Genomic DNA, 21,412 nt, shown 5'->3' with positions numbered 1-21,412 from the left:
CAGCTCCACCAGAACTCAACTACTCGACAGCATATTTTTCCTCAGGGTGGCAGGGAAGCTACAAGTAATATAGCTGCACTGATCCACCTAGCCTGAACTCCTTGCCAAATTGCTGCACCTTGTGTTAGGCCTGGTCTACACTATGAGTTTAGGTCAAATTTAGCAGCGTTAAATCGAATTAACCCTTCACCCGTCCACACAACGAAGCCATTTACTTTGACATAAAGGGCTCTTAAAATTGATTTCTGTACACCTCCCCGATGAGGGGAGTAGCGCCGAAATCGACATTGCCATTTCGAATTAGGGTTAATGTGGCCGCAATTCGACGGTATTGGCCTCCGGGAGCTATCCCACAGTGCACCATTGTGACCGCTCTGGACAGCAATCTGAAGTCGGATGCATTGGCCAGGTAGACAGGAAAAGCCCCGCAAACTTTTGAATTTAATTTCCTGTTTGCCCAGCGGGGAGAGCACAGGTGACCACAGATAGCTCATCAGCACAGTTAACCATGCAGTCTGATAATCGAAAAAGAGCACCAGCATGGACCGTATGGGAGGTACTGGATCTGATCGCTATATGGGGGGAGGATTCCGTGCTAGCAGAACTACATTCCAAAAGACGGAATGCCAAAACATTTGAAAAAATCTCCAAGGGCATGATGGAGAGAGGCCACAATAGGGACTCACTGCAGTGCTGCGTGAAAGTTAAGGAGCTCAAACAAGCCTACCAGAAAACCAAAGAAGCAAACGGAAGGTCCGGGGCAGAGCCGCAGACATGCTGCTTCTACGCTGAGCTACATGCAATTCTGGGGGGGCGCCCCCACTACCCCATCTCTGACCGTGGATTCTGAGGCGGGGGTAATCTCAGCCATGCCTGAGGATTCTGTGGACGAGGAGGAGGAGGACAAGCTTGCGGAGAGCACACAGCACTCCGTTCTCCCCCACAGCCAGGATCTTTTTCTCAGCCTGACTGAAGTATCCTCCCAACCCTCCCAAGCCAGTATCCCAGACAATGAAGCCATGGAAGGGATCTCTGGTGAGCGTCCTTTATAATATAAAACATGGTTTAAAAGCAAGCATTATTTAATGATTAATTTGCCCTGAGGACTTGGGATGCATTCGCGGCCAGTACAGCTACTGGAAAAGTCTGTTAACATGTCTGGGGATGGAGCGGAAATCCTCCAGGGACATCTCCATGAAGCTCTCCTGGAGGTACTCCAAAAGTCTTTGCAGAAGGTTTCTGGGCAGTGCAGCCTTATTCCGTCCTCCATGGTAGGACACTTGACCATGCTATGCTAGTAGCAAGTAATCTGGTAACATTGCATTACAAAGCCTGGCAGCATATGGTCCCAGTGTTTGCTGGCATTCAAGCAACAACCATTCTTTATCTTGCTGTGTTATCCTCAGGAGAGTGATATCATTCATGGTAACCCTGGTTGAAATACGGGAATTTAATTAAGGGAACAGAGGTGGCTGTTCCTACTGGGCTGTTTGCCTGTGGCTGAAAAGAAATCCTTCCCTGCAGTTAGCCAAACGGGGGGGTGGGTGGGAGAAGGAACATTGGCGCTGAGCTTTTCGCGTTTGGCTAGCAGGGATCTTCCTTGATACCAGCCACGCGGTGAGGGGAGGGGTAAAGCGATCATCCCAGAGAATTGGAGGGGGTGGGGGTTTAATTTGGTTTCTGCTGCTGCACGTTAACAGGCAAACCGCTGCACTGAACGGGGTTTGCTTGGTACATGGGAAAGGAGGGCGCTGCTTTTAGGAAGGCTGCAGAAGCCGAAAGATAATGGCTTACCATGGCCGCATGCAAGCCAAATTCTGTTGCCTGGACCTGCGTCTGTGATCTCTAACACCAAAGCCGCAGGAACTCAATATTAAGATGCAAACTGCGACCTTGTACCAAAATCACATGTGCTATGTAATGTGAATAGTGTTGTTCACCGTGAAAGAGTATAAGTATTGTTCTGTAAAATGTATCTTTTAAAATACTTCTCTCCCTCCCTCCTACAGCTGCAAATTTTTCAAGCCTCCCTCCTCCATCCTGAAGGCTATCTCAGATAAGGCGGTGAAAAAAACGGACACGAGATTAAATGTTCTCTGAAATCATGGAATCAATCAGCAATGAAAGAGCTCATCTGAATGAGTGGAAGGACATGGTATCAAAGTATAGGAAAGATGCCAGTGAACATGAGGGATCAACATGAGGACATGAGGAACCAACGTGAGGACAGACGGGACCAACATGAGGAGAGGAGAGACGCTCGAGATGAGAGGTGGCGGGATGCAATGCTGGGGCTGCTGTGTGAGCAAACTCACATGCTCCAGTGTCTGGTGGAGCTTCAGGAATGGCAGCAGGATCACAGAGTGCTGCTGCAGCCCCTGTATAACCACCCTCCCCCCATCACCATGTTCCATAGCCTCCTCACCCAGATGTGTAAGAACGGGGGTGGGGGGGGGGCTCCATGCACCCTCCCACTCCACCCCAGTGGACAGCCCAAGCGAAAGGTTGTCATTATTTTGAACTTTTTTAGTGGCCTTTTCCTTCCCTCCTATCCTCCTCCCAAACCCCACCTGGGCTACCTTGTCAGTTCTCTCCCTCTTTTTATAATCAATTAATAAAGAATACATAATTTGTAAATGATAGTGACTGTATTTCCTTTGAAAGCAAGCTGGGATTGAAGGGGGAGGGTCGGTTGCTTACAGAGAATGAGTCAATCAAGGGGGCAGGTTTTCATCAAGGAGAAAAACAGAACTTTCACACCGTAGCCTGGCCAGTCATGAAACTGGTTTTCAAAGCTTCTCTGAAGCACAGTGCTTCCTGGTGTGCTCTTCTAATCGCCCTGGTGTCTGGCTGCGCGTAATCAGCGGCCAGGCGATTTGCCTCAGCCTCCCACCTCGCCATAAAGGTCTCCCCTTTACTCTCTCAGAGATTGTGGAGCACACAGCAAGAAGCAATAACAATGGGAATACTGGTTTGGCTGAGGTTTGAGCGAGTCAGTAAAGTGCGCCAGCGACCCTTTAAACACCCAAATGCACATTCTACCACCATTCTGCACTTGTTCAGCCTGTAGTTGAACAGCTCCTGACTACTGTCCAGGCTGCCTGTGTATGGCTTCATGAGCCATGGCATTAAGGGGTAGGCTGGGTCCCCAAGGATAACTATAGGCATTTCAACATCCCCAACGGTTATTTTCTGGTCTGGGAAGTAAATCCCTCGCTGCAGCCGTTTAAACAGAGTAGTGTTCCTGACGATGGGAGCGTCATGAACCCTTCCCGGCCATCCCACGTTGATGTTGGTGAAACATCCCTTGTGATCCACCAGTGCTTGCAGCACCATTGAAAAGTACCCCTTGTGGTTTATGTACTGGCTTCCCTTGTGCCAAGATAGGGATATGGGTTCCATCTATCGCCCCACCACAGTTAGGGAATCCCATTGCAGCAAAACCATCCACTATGACCTGCACATTTCCCAGAGTCACTACCTTTGGTAGCAGCAGCTCAGTGATTGCTTTGGCTACTTGCATCACAGCAGCCCCCACAGTAGATTTGCCCATGCCAAATTGATTCCCAACTGACTGGTAGCTGTCTGATGTTGCAAGCTTCCAGAGGGCTATCACCACTCGCTTCTCAACTGTGAGGGCTGCTCTCATCTTGGTATTCTGGCACTTTATGGCAGGGGAAAGCACGTCACAAAGTTCCATGAAAGTGCCCTCTATGCATGCGAAAGTTTCGCAGCCACTGGGAATTGTCCCACACCTGCAACACTATGCGGTCCCACCAGTCTGTGCTTGTTTCCCGGGCCCAGAATCAGTGTTCCACGGCTAGAACCTGCCCCATTAACATGATCGCCAAAGTGCCGGGGCCCGCAGTTTGAGACAATTCTTTGTCCATGTCCTCATCACTCTCGTCACCGCGCTGCTGTCGTCCCCTCCTTCTCACCTGGTTTTTCAGGTCCTGGTTCAGCATAAACTGCATGATAATGCGCGCGGTGTTTACAATGTTGATGACTGCTTGAGCTGAGCGGGCTGCATGCTTGCCATGGTACGGCATCTGCAGTGTTCACCTAGGAAAAAAGGCGCGAAACGGTTGTCTGCCGTTGCCTTCATTGAGGGAGGGGTGAGGCTGTACCCAGAACCACCAGCGACCATGTTTTTTGCCCCATCAGGCATTGGGATCTCAACCCAGAATTCCAACGGGCGGTGGAGACTGCAGGAACTATGGGATAAATATGGGCTAGCTACCCACAGTGCAATGCTCTGGAAGTTGACGCTAGCCTCGGTACGTGGATGCATACCGCCGAATTAATGTGCTTAGTGTGGCCGCATGCACTCGACTTTATACAATTGGTTGCCAAAAACTGAATTCTGTAAATTCAGAGTAATCCCATAGGGTAAACATACCCTTTGTAAATTAATCTAAAGGCCCTATTCCTAGCAACACTGCTAGGTAGAATGGGAGAGTTGTTCCTGGAAGCTGAGAATACATTGGTACAATCACTATTGTAAAGAGCACTTTGTGCAGAGTAGTGTTGACAAGTTAAACCACTGCAAGGACAAGGGCTGCAACAAATTTATATAATACAATGGCCCTAAAATTGTTTTGTTGCTTATAGTAAGATCTAAAGCCCAAAGTATCCTGATCTCTTAGTGTGGATAGTCTCTGAATGTAGTCACTAGCATGATGACGAAATTGGTTTTTCATTTGCTCAGCTCAATAAATCTGCTGTTGTGGTACAGACCATTTCCCATTCCACGAAGCCAAAGAAAAGTGTACAAGTTCCTCTAGAAGTGTAAATAACTTTTTTGCATTTTATTAAAAAGCCAATTCTAAAGAACAGTAAAAAAGTCTGCATCATTTGGTATTTCCTTAAAATATTTTGGACAAGTTTTAAAAAAAAAAGACAGCAGAAAATTAGTTGATCCAATACACCTTCCACTGTTCATGCCAAAAACAAACAAACAAAAAATGGGGGGAAGGGGGGTGAGGAGGTGGTTGTAAGTTATACTGTTCCAGCTCTTCCTTTACCAGTTTAACAATGTACAGCTATGATAGTATTTCTGCTATTAGCACATGGTTCTTATGTAAACAATTATAGTCCAAGTAGTAAACTAAAAGAAATATTAGTTTACTGTGCAGTAATTACAAATATGGAAGTCTAGGATTTGCTAGCACTCAAATGTGTGTCTCCATTTATTGAAACATTAGGAGTTCAATTAATTAGTATAAAAATATAACCACCCATAAAAATGTCTGATTTCAGCTCTCCCTGGTGTTCAATTCTCCAGCAAATAAAAACAGGGGAGTTCCAGTTCTGAAGGATGTTTTTGTTCAACATTGTACAGTTTCTACTTCTGTTATTTTACTGACTCACTTAGTAATACTGTTCTATACACAAATATATGGTTTGTTATAAATCTAAAACATTCATTTTCATATTTAACTACACAATAATTTAACATTTAGTTGCACTAAAAATTAGAAGTTGAGAATTGTACGTTTCATAGCGGTGCAAGGCAACAGTTGACTGGCAGGCTCTATGCATGAGTAGCTGCTGTTCAGTATGGGGCATAGTGTGCATTTGGGGAACTATTTCTCAGGAATTGACTGACATCTTTCCTTTATGTGGGAGAATGTCTACAAAGCAAAACCATGTAGTATATTACTTTTGGAAACAAATGGCTTTCCCTGGTGTGAGACCCATCGTGTGCTAGAGTTCTTTGGAATGTTTTTAGTATAACTGGATAGATTCATAGTGTTCGGTGACAAAGGTTTTTGTTATTTAAAGGTAATACTACTAGGTGAGGGTGGCCTCTGAATGCTGGGTTAATGAAGTTTTCATCCCAATTACAGGATTAAAGGAACAAAAATCAAATTAAGTTTTTCTGCTTTCTTAATTGGTGGAACCTGGGCCATAAACAGTTTCTAGCATCTCACCTATTTCATAATAGTTCTCATAGGACAAGGCTACACTTCAAGCTGGGGCTGTTGTTCCCAGCTCAGAGCAATACTCCCCCGTGTACTAAAAACAGAATGTGGCTGCAGCAGTGTAAGGGACTCGCTGCCCTGAGCACAGGCATGTCAGCGCTAATAGGTACACAGGTGGGAGTATGTCTCCTTCAGCTGGGGACTGTACCTTCCATACAGATTTTAAGGCTTAAAGGGACTACTATAACTTCTAGTATAATGCAGGCCAAAGAACCTCATCCAGTAATGTCTGAATCAAGCCATGGTTTGTTTGAAGTATAGCATGTCTTTTTAAAAGACCTCCAATTATGATTTAAAAGACTTTAACCAAAATCCATGAACTGAAGACATAAGCTTTAGGATAGCTGGGGCAGCAGCTGCTTTTCCACCTAGAGACTGCACTACAGCCATAAGCCTGGAGTGCTGCTTTTCCCAATGGTGTTAGACCGGTGCGTCTCAACATGTGATTTATGAAGCACACAGTGGTGGTCCACAGAGAGCTGTCAGGTCATACAGTGCTGGCTCAGATGCATCAGTGCAAAGAGAAGCTAGCCTTCAGCAGGGGCCAGTGCTGCAGAAGGAAATGGGCCTTTGTACAGGCACAGAGCCACGGAGAGGAAAATAAGAGAGGTACATCTCCACTGCAATGTAAGCTCAGGGTTAGAAGAAATGTAGTCACCAAGCCTTGGGTTTGTTAGTCTAGGGCTTGAGTGCATACTAGGAATTGTTGAAGTCTGGGTCCCACCCTGGATACTTCATGATCCAAGCCAGAGTCCAACTACCCATACCCCATACCACCTAACACGTGGTTGCTTTAGCCCTTTGTTCATGGTGCAGTGTAGGAACACTTGACTGACCCAAGGAATAGTTTTGGCAGATTCCTCAAGCACAGGTCCAGTGGGACTGCATCTACACTGCAAAGCAATAGGGTTTGAAGGCTGGGTCTCAGCTTGACTCAAGTTGGGACCCTGGGGTAGCATGATTTGTGGGTAGAGGGTTAGGCTTGAGTCTGAGCCTACTGCAGTGTAGACATGCCCTACGTGTCCAGTGGAGGAGATGAAATGAAGGGCAAAAGGCGATTATGATTGGCAGTGGGGGTTGATATGGGTCTCACCTCTTGTTTTAAATGACACTGCCTGCCTAAAGACATAGGCAAGCAGTTCCCTCACTTTAGAAACACTTGAAATAACAGTACTTAACCTATCAAATGCAGTCACATTGTTATGTCATACATTTTTTCACAGGTTCTTCTATGACCCAAGTTATTCTTTAAATAAAAATCTGCAGCTCAGAGATTGGATAATGTTTTCCATATAAATAAAGCGGTTTCTGGAAGCTAAGTGTTGGAGGGAAAATTGCAGACATGACAGCTCCTGTATACTGTTGTGATAAAAGATCCTTTTGTAGACAGCATTTTGCAGAATATGTTGCTTTGAACACAATCATTACAAGCAGTAAGCCATATTTGAAGTATAAAATGGCATGATCAAATATTTTATTGCTGTTGAGTGAGATTTCAGCTGCCTTCATTACTCAGAAGTGGCCTTTTTCCCCTTCCAGCTCTTTTCTCTTTGCTCAAGTTCAGCTTCAGTGAAGGCTGCAGGTCCCCAGTTAGTAATTAAGTGAGGATTCTTAGACCCTGGAAGACATTATAATATTTGATATAAAATAGACATTTTTCCATAGGTAAAATTACTGTTGGCTACATCAGGCTAGATGGAGCACAGCTAGAATCAGTGCAACTAGCGGTGAGGTAACAAACATATGTTGGCTAGAGGAAGGTAACCAGTTTTTAAAAATCCATGGTTACCTTCTATATGCACTTCTTGCAGAGATACCATATAAATAATCCCATTCCACTCACCAAATTCCTTTTTTCACAATACCTGGCATGACTTAAAGGCAATTTACGTGTCTATTACTACAAGAAGTGCATCTGCATACGTGTCCCAAACCCACAACCACTTACTTCTGTCAGCTTTTCCAAGATTTTCTCCCTTCCTTTAGGACACCAGCCATCTCTTTGTAATTGTCCATGCCTGTGGCACAACTGACCAATCACTTAGTGTAATCTCTTTTTGGGGGTAGGGACAATCTTACTGTTCTGTATCTGTACAGTGCCTGGCACAGAAGAGTTCTGGACCATGACTAGGGCTCCTACGTGGTTGGGTAACAGAAATAATACTATGAGTAACAGAGGCTTTTTCCCTAGACTCATGGCTGATTTACAGCACCCCTTCTCTGCGTCTGTAGAAACCTTGGGCTAAATCCTTAGCTCCACCAAGGATTCTCGGCAGCACTTAGGCACTGCAAAACCACCTTAACCTACCTCCTGTCGATGGGAAATCTCCATGTGGCACAGAGCAGATGTAGCTGCTCTACACCACTATCAGGAATGTCCGCAAGAGAAAGGGGACCTGGTTCCAGCAGTCCCCAGCTGATAGAGAAGTGCTAGGGTCACACAGCGAAAATTAGAGCAGCTTTAAAGCTGTACTAAATTGCTCCAGAGCCCAGCCGAGCCCAGGATTGAGAAGCCACTTTTTTCAAGCCCTTGTGCATGCACTGAATACACGCTCACTGGACTAGAGGACTTAAACTGTCTTGGCTGAGCTTGTTAATGTAAACAAGGACGTGTTTTATTCCATGTTTTTGTTATTTATTTCCTGTATTACCCACCCTAAATAACCAAACTAACTTGAGCTAGCCACAGAAGTAACTTTTTCACACACATATATTGTAAACAGATTTTTAGGATTTTAAGAATGTGAACAGGGTTGAAAAGGCTCAACCTAAAAAAGCCCCGTAAGCATTCCTTTTTTTTGTTTGTTTAATACATCTCTGAGGGTAGCAAAGTCTTAAGAATTACCACAGTATTGAATTTCTAGCCTCTTAGCAAAATTAACAAGCCCTGGACATTGTGCTTCCCCTCTCCTGGCTGACTGTTCAGGAAGTGGAAAAGCACTAAGACCCTTATTCTTTGAGTAGCTCAGGGCCCAATCCTGCTCCATCCAATGGCATTGCTTTTGCTAGAGAAGGAGTAGGACCTCAGAGAGCAGGAATCTTATCAACTGAAATTTTGGTTTCACAAGAAAGGAGCTGGCAGAGGGAGCAGATTGCTCTAAGGCCATCAATGCTGACAGTACCCTTCTAATATTTCATAATGACACTGTTTACTTGGCTCCGCAGCAAAGAAATGGAGGATAACGTGAAACTGTGATATAATCTTTGTTCTCAAAATCATTTAAAGATTTTTGCACAATCCCCTATATGTTGAGTCTGAAAAAACACAGCCCCCAGATTCTGCAGGGTCACTCTTTACTCAAATTGCTTATTTTAAAATATGGTATTTGCAGGCAGCAGTGATACCTGATGAGGTAAAGGGAAAGGCTGCCCTGGGTAAGTCAGGCAGGAGCGCCACGTTCTTTTTTGAACGCATCAAAAAGGGACAGTGAGCTCTGTTAATTTGTATTTTGTGTACTGAATACGCACCTGGTTCTATTAATCGAATTAATCCTTCATGATGAGCTACTTTATCTTTCCAGCTCTTGGTCTTGTTAGCTGCCAGTTCCAACTTCTTTTTGACCCCCTGAAACAAGATGCAGCACGTTTAAAAAAATTAAAAGGCTCTGGCCTATTCCAGATACCACACACAACATATACAGGAAGATGAAACTCTCTCTCAAACATCACCTTTCAAAGATTGATTACCTCCCACAAAAGCCAGTTAAAGCATCCTTGGTCGTCAGTTCAGCTAGGACCACTCACTTTTTGAGAACAATTCTTTACCAATCAACTTCATTAGTCTCAAGTCACAGTCTCAAATGAGGTCTCTTTTCCTAGCTAAAGCTCAAACAGTACTCCATCCTCATCCTCCTTGACCTGTCAGCTGCCTTTGACACAGTCAACCAGGCTCATCTTGAAATTTTTGTCCTCCTTTGGATTCCATGACTCTGTCTTGTTCTCCTCCCACCTTGCTAATGGCTCTACCAATTTGTCCTTTGCTTCTGGGGATCCTCCTCATCCTCTCCACAGGGCTCTGTCCTTGTCTCCTTCTCTTCTCCCCTTACACCTTATCTCTGAATAATCCTATCTGCAAACAAATTGAACTACATCTCTGTGCAGACAACTCACAGATCTATCTCTCTGCTCCAGACCGTCTCCTAATGCTGTCAGTTGGGAAACGGGGTTTAGAAAGATATTCTGCACTAGCAGAAGTAGGGCTGAAGTGACACTTGCAGGGTGAACAATTTCCACATAGCAAGAGGTTTCTGTTTGTGGGCTAAAACCATTACTGGATGGCCATGCCATTGAGAGTCCATCTACACTAATCGGTAACTTCATAAAGCGACACTCTGTGAGGAGAGTGTTCGTCTTGGGCACATGCAAGGCAGCTCAAGCATCCTGGACCATTTGTCAGGGCATTAGGGGAACATGAACAAATTGCGAGCACCAGAATGATTGGGTGAAATGGAAGCCTAAAAACCAGACCTTCCTTCCTCTAACTAATCTCAGCTGGCCTTTTGAATCAATGCCAGACAACTCCTGGAGGCCCCATTTGTAAAGGAAAGGTCAGACTATGCAATCAGAAATCTGAATATTTAAAAGAAAAACATTTGCACTAACTTTAAAAAAGATAACAAGTACACCTCTACCCCGATAGAACGCGACCTGATATAACATGAATTTGGATAGAACACGGTAAAGCAGCACTCCGGGGGGGGGGGGAAGAGGAGGGGAGGAGAAGGGGGCTGCACACTCCGGCGGATCAAGGCAAGTTTGATATGACGCTGTTTCATCTATAACGCGGTAAGATTTTTTGGCTCCTGAGGATAGCGTTAGATCGAGGTAGAGATGTATCTTAAAGTTTAGAGTTGTTTGTTAGATTTAAATCTGGTTTTGGCAGGCTGCTATTTGGAGTAGGAATGTGATTTTGTTTATGGATGTACATACACGTGCATGTGTAATCAAAGTGTTATCAGAAAATCAAGCAATTCCCATGCAACGTCATACTTAGCACCAATTATACAAGTTTAAGAGATCCTTGGGAATTGTCTGTTCAAGATATTGCACTTCTTAATTTCACTTTCCCCTCATGAGGGGGCGCACCCATCATTTCACTCAACTGCAACCCCCCAGAACAATTAGATGTTCTGTAACATTCCCAGAAACAACAGGGTATGGCTGAGGTACGATCACAATAAGGGGATCAGAACCACTGCATCTTTGCCTTTAAGCCATGCAAGCCAGGACATTCAATGTTAATGTGTTCCCTGCAGCACCATCAAGAAAGCAAGTTGGCCTGAGAATCAAGCCATTGTGCGTCACCCAACTATGCACAGAAAGGCCAGTTCTAGGGCTCAGAGGACAATCCAGTCCCCGTAATCATTACTTGTCATCTTCCGACTGCTGACGGGCTTTCAATTAGTGCTAGCTGTGCTGGTGGTTTGTGCGATATCTACACTTATCCTGGGGAACTGGACTGAAGCTCTCACATGAGAAGCAGGATGGTCCTTGTTAGCCTGGGACTCAGAAGACATGGGTTCAGTTCCTTGCTCTGTGTGACGTTGGGCCTCAGTTCCCTTCTTCACAGGGCTGAGAAGATAAATATATCAAAGATTGTGAAGTCTAAGTTGTGAAGTCACAGGGGCCATAACATGTACCACAGAGGCCACTGAAAAAGCTGGAGATAACTTCTTGTCTTGGGCTGGATTCAAATGCATACACATGAATTAAAAAGGCACAATATCCCCATTACCAACCTCTAAATTTGTTTTAATTTGACTCTCTTTGAACACCTGGCATAAGTATTAGGCATATTAGGAACACAGCTGGCATAGAGTAAGTTACCTCATACTGTTCAAGTGCCTGCTTCCTTTCTAGTTCAAGCTGTTCCAACTGTTGCATAGCAACTTGAAGAGCACGTTCCTTTATGATCCTCTGGGTCTCTAACTCTTGCTTCTCTGCTTCTGTCATCAGAATGGTCTGCTGCTGCTGCAAGTGCCATTTTTCCAGTTCAGCTCTCTTTGCTGACTCTTCCTCCAGTAACCTAAGGAGGAGATTGTGATGACTGCAGCACGGTATTTGAAAACTATGTCTAATCCATTATCTAGCACATATGTGCTAACAAACAAGGAGATCAAGCAAATTACTTTCTGATGATTAACTTGGAAAGTATGGGAAAAGGAGGAGTTTAAACAACATTGGAACCCATACCTGTCACTCAAGAGCACAAACAACGCAATCACAAAAAGTGCAGTTCAGGGAGTTATTTCAGCCTGTAGTGCAACTGCCCAACACTGAGAAACCAAATGAAAAATAGGCACATAAAGTTGTCACTAGCAGGGAGGATTGAAATCCACAGTAGAAAATGAAAGTGCAGCCCATTATCAGTATGAAATTAATTTGGGATAAAATACAAGCTGATATGAAAATTGGAATAATTATTGCTTTGTGAAAACATGTAATAGCCAAATAGTACACATGTAGGCCTCCATTTTCAGAAGTGACTTGACATTGTTGGTGCCAAATTTGACACACACTAAAAGGTGTCTGATTTTCTGAAAGTGTAGAGCACACACCTGAAAATCAGGCCTCTTTACGGTGTCATGTTGGGAACCCAAAAACAGACAGCCAAAAGCATTAGTCACTTTTGAACGTTTAGGCCTTAGAGACAAGTGTCCAATACTCAAACATCCAAATCTATTCTGTACCCCCAATGTGTCTACTACATTCAGCTTTGATATCTTATTAAAGATCACTATGATTATTAATCACTACTATGTATTTGTAAGTTCCTCAACCTTATAGTATCTGAGAGAACCCAGTGAATAGCAGCACCTCAGTCCCTCACTTCACCCCTAAATCTCCTCTCCGATATCCTAGAATCAGAGAAATGCAGGGTGGGAAGGGACCTCGGGAGGTCATCAAGTCCAGTCCCCTGCACTGAGGCAGGACAAAGTAAACCTAGACCATGCCTGTCAGGGATGGTTTTATCGATTTACTTCCATAAGATTAAAAACCACACCTGGCTTGAAGTTTCCTTACGGTCTCTTCATCTTGACGTGCTTGTTTCTCATCCTCCAAGGCTTCCTGTAGCTTTTTATACATTTCTTCGAGTTCACATACTCTCTGCAAATACTGTTTAAGTTCAGACGATTTCTGAGCAACCTGCTCTTCCATTTGCTGTCTTACCTGATAACATAAAGTGAAGACACACCTTAGCTCGGCATCCCCATGACAGTGGTGGGCTTTTCTTTGCCCAGGATGGAGCCCTCAAGGATATCCAATTTTCAGAGAGAGAACCTTTCCACTCTACTTGCCAAGTTTCCCACCTCAGACAGGATTCTCACATGCAGCTCACTTCCCCTGCTCCTCTGCTTGTACTCTTCCCAAGATGCTTAACTTCTCTACCCTCTGTGCTGTCCACACAGCAGGACGTTGTAGTTAAACTTAGGCCTGGTCTACACACAGAGTTGTAGCTTTATAACTAACTGTGTGGTTTCATATTTACTTAATTAAATTGGTACAACTTTGTGGGGATGCTCTTAGAGTGGTTTAAACCTGGCTCAGGTCAGGCAAGTTATAGGCACAAGCTAAACGGCTGGAACCAGTATTATACAGACAAAAGAGTCCACATACAAGTTTAAATTGGTTCAACAGCAGTGTGTAGACAACCCCTTAGTAAATTTCACACTGTGAAGTCCAGTATGGTAGCCAATGAATAGTGGCGGAGTAGCAGTTGTGGATATGGGGGCAGATGTGGGGCTGGAAAAGCAGAGAGAAAGCCACAGCAAAGGGTGTTGGCTTTGGAAAGAGAAAGCAAAGAAAGCAGAAGAACTATGGAAATCAAGGAGAGAGACAAAGAAAACAACTCTCCTGCCACTCTTCCAGCCATGCCAGATGAATGGGAATGCGCTACACCTCCTCTCCTTCAAATCTCTCAGTCCTTCTTTTAACACATGGCCAGAGCAGGGAACCAAGCAGAATTGACAGAACTGCTGTACAGCTGTTCCTCTGCTGGGCTCCCCATTCTCACCATGCGTCACGCAGAGCTGGAAGCAATGGCCATTGGACTGACTGGGAAGAAGAAAGTACCAGTTGTAGAAGGCTGTCTCACACCTTTGGCAAGGTGAAAGGCTGAGGGAAGAGAGCGATGAAGGTAAATCAGGAGACAAATATCTAAGTTTCCCTCCAGTCACTGTTTGAAACTTAGCTATTATATCTTACTCAACAAATCATGACCCTGAATCTCATTGTTGAAGACCAGGTAGGACATGCTTCAATGCTCATTATGGTCATTCCTTAAACAGCTAGGAGGGCTTACTTTTGAGTACCATAAAGCAGGGGTTCTCAAACTGGGGGTCGGGACCCCTCAGGGGGTCGTGAGGTTATTACATAGGGGGTCGCAAGTTGTCAGCCTCCACCCCAAACCCCGCTTGGCCTCCAGCATTAACAATGGTGTTAAATATATAAAAAAGTGTTTTTAATGTATAAGGGGGGGTCGCACTCAGAGGCTTGCTGTGTGAAAGGGGTCAGCAGTACAAAAGTCTGAGAACCCCTGCCATAAAGGCATTTCCTCTCCTGCAGCTATTAAGCATTCTGCTTCCACAACTATCTCAAGCCTCTGTTGCTCCAGCAAACAAGATCATTTTCCAAAACAGAACCCACCCCCTCCCACATGCACAGCCATCCCAACTGGATTAGCACAGTAACTTTATGTCCCAAGATTTTATGCAATGAAGTATCTGAGTGACAATCAACACGTATCCTTTATTTTCAGTAGATAACTTTAGTAATATACCATTTTATTCAAGACAAAGCCCAGATGAAAAATTATGATAAAATTCATCCTGGGATCTGATTTACTAATTGCAAGTCAGCATTACAAGGCTGCGATGTAAGACAAGATGCTTCTGAAGTTTAATAGGTAGATATGTGCTATATAATAATAAGGGCTTTAGGGATAGCAGATGTATTTTAAGGAAAGCAGCATGGGAACCAGGAAAGCTGGGTTCTGTACTAACTTTGCCAGTGATTCATTTTTGTGACCTTTAACAAGGAACCTCGGTCAGCCATGGGTTCCTCATCTTTAAGATTTTGAGATTTACAGCTAAAATTACAACATAAGTGGTAAGCACGATCATCTTTATAATCTATGCACACACAAAGCTCTTAAAATTCAATTTTAATAAAATTATTAGGAATTAAGAATAGAACTGACAATTTAAAGCAAAGAAACACACTTTGCACTCAACTACTACAATTCACGTTGCCCCAGAATTGTACAAACATCATCAATCTGTGTATGATTACTCAAAATGAATGCACCGCAAATAAGCATACAGTACATCTATTCTGGTATGCCACCATTCAAAACCTGTTTGGAATCCATTCAGCAAAAGCCTATGATTGTCATGGTGGAAACACAGTTCACTGAGGAAATTCAAAATGTTTTTGGCTATCCGAGCACTCACCATTTTCTCTCTCGCTAGCTCCACACTGAATCGGTCTTGCAGTTCCATTTGAGTCTGAAGACGTTTCTTCTCTTCTACTGCTGCTCGAGCAGCTGCTTCTTCCAGTTGCTGTGCAAAGAAAAACACCATGTAAAAGAGTGTGAGAGACAGTTATCTCACACCTGCATGGATTACATGCTAACCAAAGGCTGACCAGAAATGGTTCAATGACCTTCAGTTAGAGTGACCAGATAGCAAGTGTGAAAAATAGTGATGGGGGTGGGGGAGTAATAGGTCCCTATATAAGACAAAGCCCCAAATATTGGGACTGTCCCTATAAAATTGTGACATCTGGTCACCCTACCTTCAGTCAGTCTGTGTACCTGTTACCATCCATGAAACTTCCTCCCATCCAGTCTCATGTACTAGATGGAAACAACGTTCTCAGCTCCCATTCATACAAATGGACAGCTCACTGAAAAAATGGTGGGTGGCACTACAGTTGGTCGGGAATATTTTCAAATTAATTATTTTTGTAAATTCATCAGCACCAAGACTGTTGGCATGAAAAGGTGAGTTTTCAGAATTGTCCAAATGTCTTGTTTCAAAACAAAAAAGTTGTTTTTCACATCAAAATGGATTCTTGTTTTTAAATTGAATTTATAGTTTTAAAAAATTGAGATAAAAACAGAAATGAATTATTTCTATTAACCCAATCCAAAAATGTTGCCAATTTTTGATTCACAAAAATTGGCAATTTTTTTGTCCTAAAATGAAGTCTTGAAAATTCTCACCGGGTGGGAAACACATTTTCTCCCCAGCTCTGGGCAAAACGATGCAGATTCCTGCAATAGCGAGTGCACGTGTGGGGACTGAACAACAGCCAGCAGTGAGTGAGTGGACAACAGGAGCACAACACAATGCTTGTGATTTTACAGATATTAACAGGGATATCTGTTTTATAATCGGTTTTCCAATCATTAAAAACTGACTGAGAAGCAGAGTCTCATCTTTGGGCCTGTATGCATTCCCCAAAATACCATCTTGATCTAAAATTCTATATAACTGAATGAATTTGCCCTGCAATTTGACCTGTGGGAGGGATGAAAGGGACCAAAAGTCAGTGACAACAGAGCAAATGAGAAGGAAAAATCCAAAATCTAGATTTCAGAGTTGAGTGAATGATTATGTCAGGAGGCTGGGAGGACAGTTCCTCCGGGCTGCTGCTAATACCCATGCATAGAGGAAGAGGACAGGAGGTCACAGACTTTGTGCAGGGCAGGAGGAAGTGGATGCTTCGAGGGAGGAGCTCTAAGGGCCTGAGGATTTCCACACAGCACCTGACAAAGCCAAAGTTGTCTCAGAGGATAAGAAGAAAATGATTTTTTCTATGAGATTATTAAACATAATGGAGTAGAACAGCAAAAAAATGAAAATGATTGATGCAATTTGACTGTGTCCCATTAACATCCACATGATTATATCATACAGGGTTTATAAGAATGGAGCCAATAACCATCACTTGAAATTATAAAGGAAAAGGTAATAGTGAGACATGGTCAGAGCAAAGGACTGAGAGACAAAAGACATTAGAATCGAGTGCCAAGTCTGACCCTACCACCCTCTACGGCCTTTGGCAAGTCTCTTCACCTCTCTGCACCTCTGTTCCACAAAGGTGGATGATAATCTCTTCACAAGGTTTGTGCGTGAATTAGTGTTTGTAAAATGCTCCGACAGTGCTGGACAAGCAATAGTCAGGAATTTCGCACCATTTCTTTTAAAAGCAAAAATAATTCCAAAAATAATAATTCCTTCAAATGAGCTAATTCACACGTTACCCCTGTCTGGAAACCCATCTGTATCTTGAGACACCAGCATCTTATCAAAGTAAGAATATTTTAATGACATTTTAGGCTGGGATATTCAAATGTGCCGAAGGGAGTTAGGGCCTGTAGAGGGGTGATCACCCCGCTCCGGCCCTGGAAGTGTGGCTGGCTTAATCAGGGCCCAACTGGCCCTTATAAGAGGGCTGTGGGCCAGAAGCTAGAGAGTCTCTCTCTAGCTGTTGAGAAGGATGGGCCTGGCTGCTAGGGAGCTGAACAGAGTACCTAGAGTGGAGCAGGGCTGGGGGAAGGCCAGAGGAGCTAGGGAACTTCAGCCTGGAAAACCCCCAGGCTGTAGGCCAAAGATTTAGGCAAGGTGGGGCTAGCTGGTTGGGGGTTCCCCAGGGAGGTAAGGAGTACCGGGGTCAGGGAGGGACACCGGGGCCAGCGGCACCTGAGTGGAAAGAGCTAATTCCCTGGACGACCATCAGGAGGCGCCGCAGCGGTGAGTCGTCGCCCCATTACAGGGCCCCATCACCTTTCAATGGGAGATGGACACCTACCTCTTCTACTGCCTTTTGAAAATTCCAAATTTTAACTGCTATTCTACTTCCTCTCTCTCTCTCCCACAGTTTCACTAACCCAACACCTGCTTTGTTAAACACCTTCTCGTTTTAAATAGCTTTCATCTCTTTACAAGCCAGCAACAAACACAAGTAACTGACAAAAATAATCAGGCTGACCAGCAGTGAAGCAATAAGGGGGGGGGGCGCGGAGAATAACTTTAGTATTAAATAGCACAAGAGAAGTTTGGTGTTCGGTTTAGACCTCAAATGTAGGTGTTTTACAACAGGATCTTTGAAAGTGTTCTGGGGGAATGGGAGCAACATCTTAAAAACATCCAAATCCGATATGCTAATTTAAGGGCACTTTACCTGTTCACTTCCCCCCATTTTTTAAGCTAAATGAAAATAAAGCAGCACCAATATGAATGTAGGGGCCAAATACAAATCGGATTGATAAAAACTGGAATCTAAGGTCATAATTTTTCAAGTGTCTGCACCAGCTAAGCCCTGCATCCATGTGGATCCCTGTCAATATTTGGGGGCTCCAGATGGACAAGATCCACCCACGCCGAGTCACTTGAATGATCGGATCCTGTTCCCGCTGCTATAGATTGAGGATAGATACTTTTACATTGAGCTTTCTGTCCCTCATGTCCAAGAATATATGCATACATACCCAGGTCTGAGGAAGTTATAGAAGGGTGTTAGATATCAGAAAAGTTACTGAGGCAAACAAAGTATGGTGGGTGCTCTGTGTGAAACTTATGCCATGTGACCCAGACCACATGCTGGCCTTCTGCATCACTTAAGTCCCACTTATGACCCCAAAACACAGACTTAACAGGTTCTAGGCCTTGTGCTTGGCCTCACTATGGGGATAAATTTCATCCTTTAATTAGATTAAGGGGAATCTCAAAACTCACCCACACTTCTAAAATTTTCCTGGTGCCCAGGCCATTCCCAGAGTGTACTTGAGCTCTCCCTGAACTCACGCTGGCTCTCAGCCTGATGCAAACTGAGCTCCAAGCTTTCCGGCACAATTCAGTTTCCTGGAATGTTTACGTAGCTTTTTCCATTAAACGTATTTTCCTAACTGATCAAAAGCTGCTAATTCTTCTACCCCAAATACACAACACTTTCATGTAGTGGAAATGCAGGAGTTCATGTTTTAGCCTAAATTGTTCTCTTTTCACCCTCTAAGATTAAGGAATCATCCAGACCTATTTGAAAGGAGCTTTTTGCCTCAACATTCTTGCCAGTTGCCATCCCTGCTGCAAGATTCACAGAAATCTGCTACAATTCAGTAAACATACAGCTTCTGTGAGAACAATCCCATGTTTCTTCCTCTTGCGCACCTGCTCCTCAAGTTATAGCAAACAGAAGTCAACGCCTAGGACTTTTGCTGCCTGGTAAGTTACACAAATGATATTAGTAGGTAGTACTAGATATGAGCTAAGGCAGGCATTGCGTTTTGGCACATTACCATGTTTAAAATTATGGGGTAGGAATCAAATCAGAACAAGACCTTCTATTATCAGATTCAGAGCAAGGCAAGGAAACTAATACCCCATATCCCAGTATTACCAAACTGATGTGTTCAAAAATCAAGAATCAGGCTCACAAGAATTACAAGATTTTAAAAGTAATATATTTGGGTTCTTTTCATTTGCCTTCTAGCTTCTATGCCTATAACATGCACTCAGATCACATTTTTAGGCTTCTCTCCACAACCATGAGAGATGGAAATTCACTTTTTAAATAAAAGCTGAGATTCTAAAATATTCACATGATTCCAGGAGCGGGGACTTTAAAAACCTCCAAATATGAGACTTATAATAAAGTCACAAGAATTGACAACAATTATATTTTACTAACACAGACAAGCTTAACTTTAAACACATTACTTAATGGGACTGACTACTCACATGTTTAAATTTAAACTTCGCTATGTTTTTGCAGGATCAGGGCCTCAGATTGCATACAAGTAATGGATTCAAAGTCTGGGTGACTCTCTGCAGTCTACGTCTAGTCACTCTAGTTTACTTTATAATTGGATCTGATCTTGCTCTAAGATCTTAAGAATAGGTAATAAATCAGATATTTTCTATTTATTAAGGTGCATGAGCAATGAGGCAAGCGTGTTCTAACTGGAAACACAAAACCAACTGAAATTTAGGACAAGGTTACGAGCAGACCAGTTCTGCTTTTCATATTACTTGGCTAAAGAATGTCATTTTAATAGCTTGCAACCACAGTGGGTCAAGGACCAAGTCTCCTTCCACACATTGTATGGCATGGAACATACTGACAGTACACAAATTACTAACAAATAAATATATGTAGTTGGAGATGGTATGAGCAAGGGGAGCGGAGGAGTTAATAGGAGCATGAAGTGGAAAATGGAGGAACAATGTAGCGGGAGAGAGGGAGAAAAGGATAGAACAGAAGATGGAGAGCCAAGAAAGTTTTGAATGGCTTAACTACTCATGAGTTGCGAATCCACAAGTGAGTTCATTTGATATATACAGGTCTTCCCAAAGGAGTGCCAATACAACTGTTATACAACACCCCACATTCCTCTACGTGCTACGCATCTTCTAGAAAACTACTTTAGATATATTTTGATTTTTTTAATCTCTGCCTGTGAAAGCCAGCTCTCAGAGGGAGAGAAGGTTATGGCTAAGATGTTTCTGAAACCTCTGAAAATGACCTAAAGTGAAGTTTACGTATATGGTATCATCATGAATTTAAGGTCTTCTGTTGTCTCTGAATTGATCAGGCCTAGAGGAAAGTACTGTGTCCCATTAAGAAGACGGGAAGCTCCCCTTTCTATCAGTATAAGACCCTTTTTCAGCACTGATGAATCATGAGATAATCAGACTGTAGCCCTATCACTAGTCCTGAAATGGCCAGTGTAGTTTTGGGACAGAAGTTCCCTCAGAAAAGAAGGAACATATTTCTCTGGCCTATTTTATTTTTTTAAACGGAAAAGGCAGCTGTCTCAATTTTACAGCACAGGGGTCAGGATGTAAAGAAGCGATGCCGGCTGCTGACAGGAAGCACTCTAGGTAGCAGCTGAGATGTGGTATGGCAAGTGGTGGGGTTGAAATCCAAGAATAACCCATGATATTTAAGGGAAAGTTCACTAGGTTTGTAAGTTTTGTCCGAGAACACTTAAATTTCATTGTAGAAAATGTTTTGTAAACAGCTAGAGCTTTTGATACATAAATCTTAAATTAGGTAGAATGGATCTTTTAACTTTCACCAAGCCTCACCGGGGAGCAATCACACAGATATAGGCAACTCTAATATCTGCAGTGATCAGCAAGTTAATAGCAAATACATAATGCTCCTCAGTGCTGTTCATAGAACCTTCTGCCAAGCTTCCTTAATCCAAGTTTTAAACATCTTTAGAGCTTTTCAGATAAATTGATTTCTAAAGTTTTCCCCCAATATTCGCACTCGAGCGGTCTGAATCTATTGCTCTGCAAAGTCAATGCAAATTTTATGAGAAAACATGCGTTTGAGCAAAGTACACGGGTCAATACCTTTATCTGAGCTGTGAATCTGCCCAAAACTGCTCCCATCAGATTACAAACACACACAAG

At 43.4% G+C, this 21,412-nt stretch overlaps 1 protein-coding gene and 1 long non-coding RNA gene across 4 annotated transcripts in view; one reads left to right on the top strand and one right to left on the bottom strand.

Annotated features, from left to right (window-relative positions):
* LOC122174545 (uncharacterized) overlaps positions 1-21,412 on the top strand; it is a 75,831-nt gene that overhangs the window by 47,972 nt on the left and 6,447 nt on the right. Inside the window, exons 5-6 of the long non-coding RNA XR_006176547.2 lie at positions 19,006-19,213; positions 19,764-19,889. This is a non-coding gene — a long non-coding RNA (uncharacterized LOC122174545). The remainder of the gene's footprint in view (positions 1-19,005; positions 19,214-19,763; positions 19,890-21,412) is intronic.
* Positions 4,782-21,412, bottom strand: part of SWAP70 (switching B cell complex subunit SWAP70) — a 53,952-nt gene continuing 37,321 nt past the window's right edge. For all 3 annotated transcript variants that reach the window (XM_005291692.5, XM_065592210.1, XM_065592211.1), the window contains 5 exons: positions 15,437-15,544; positions 12,988-13,154; positions 11,811-12,009; positions 9,453-9,549; positions 4,782-7,602 (listed from right to left, as the gene is read on the bottom strand). In XM_005291692.5, the coding sequence (XP_005291749.3) occupies positions 7,493-7,602; positions 9,453-9,549; positions 11,811-12,009; positions 12,988-13,154; positions 15,437-15,544 (681 nt within the window). In that variant the 3' untranslated portion in view covers positions 4,782-7,492. The remainder of the gene's footprint in view (positions 7,603-9,452; positions 9,550-11,810; positions 12,010-12,987; positions 13,155-15,436; positions 15,545-21,412) is intronic.

This window comes from Chrysemys picta, chromosome 4 (genome assembly GCF_011386835.1).
Source record: "Chrysemys picta bellii isolate R12L10 chromosome 4, ASM1138683v2, whole genome shotgun sequence".
Classification (NCBI taxonomy): Eukaryota; Metazoa; Chordata; order Testudines; family Emydidae; genus Chrysemys; species Chrysemys picta.
This window is presented reverse-complemented; position numbering and strand designations above follow the sequence as displayed.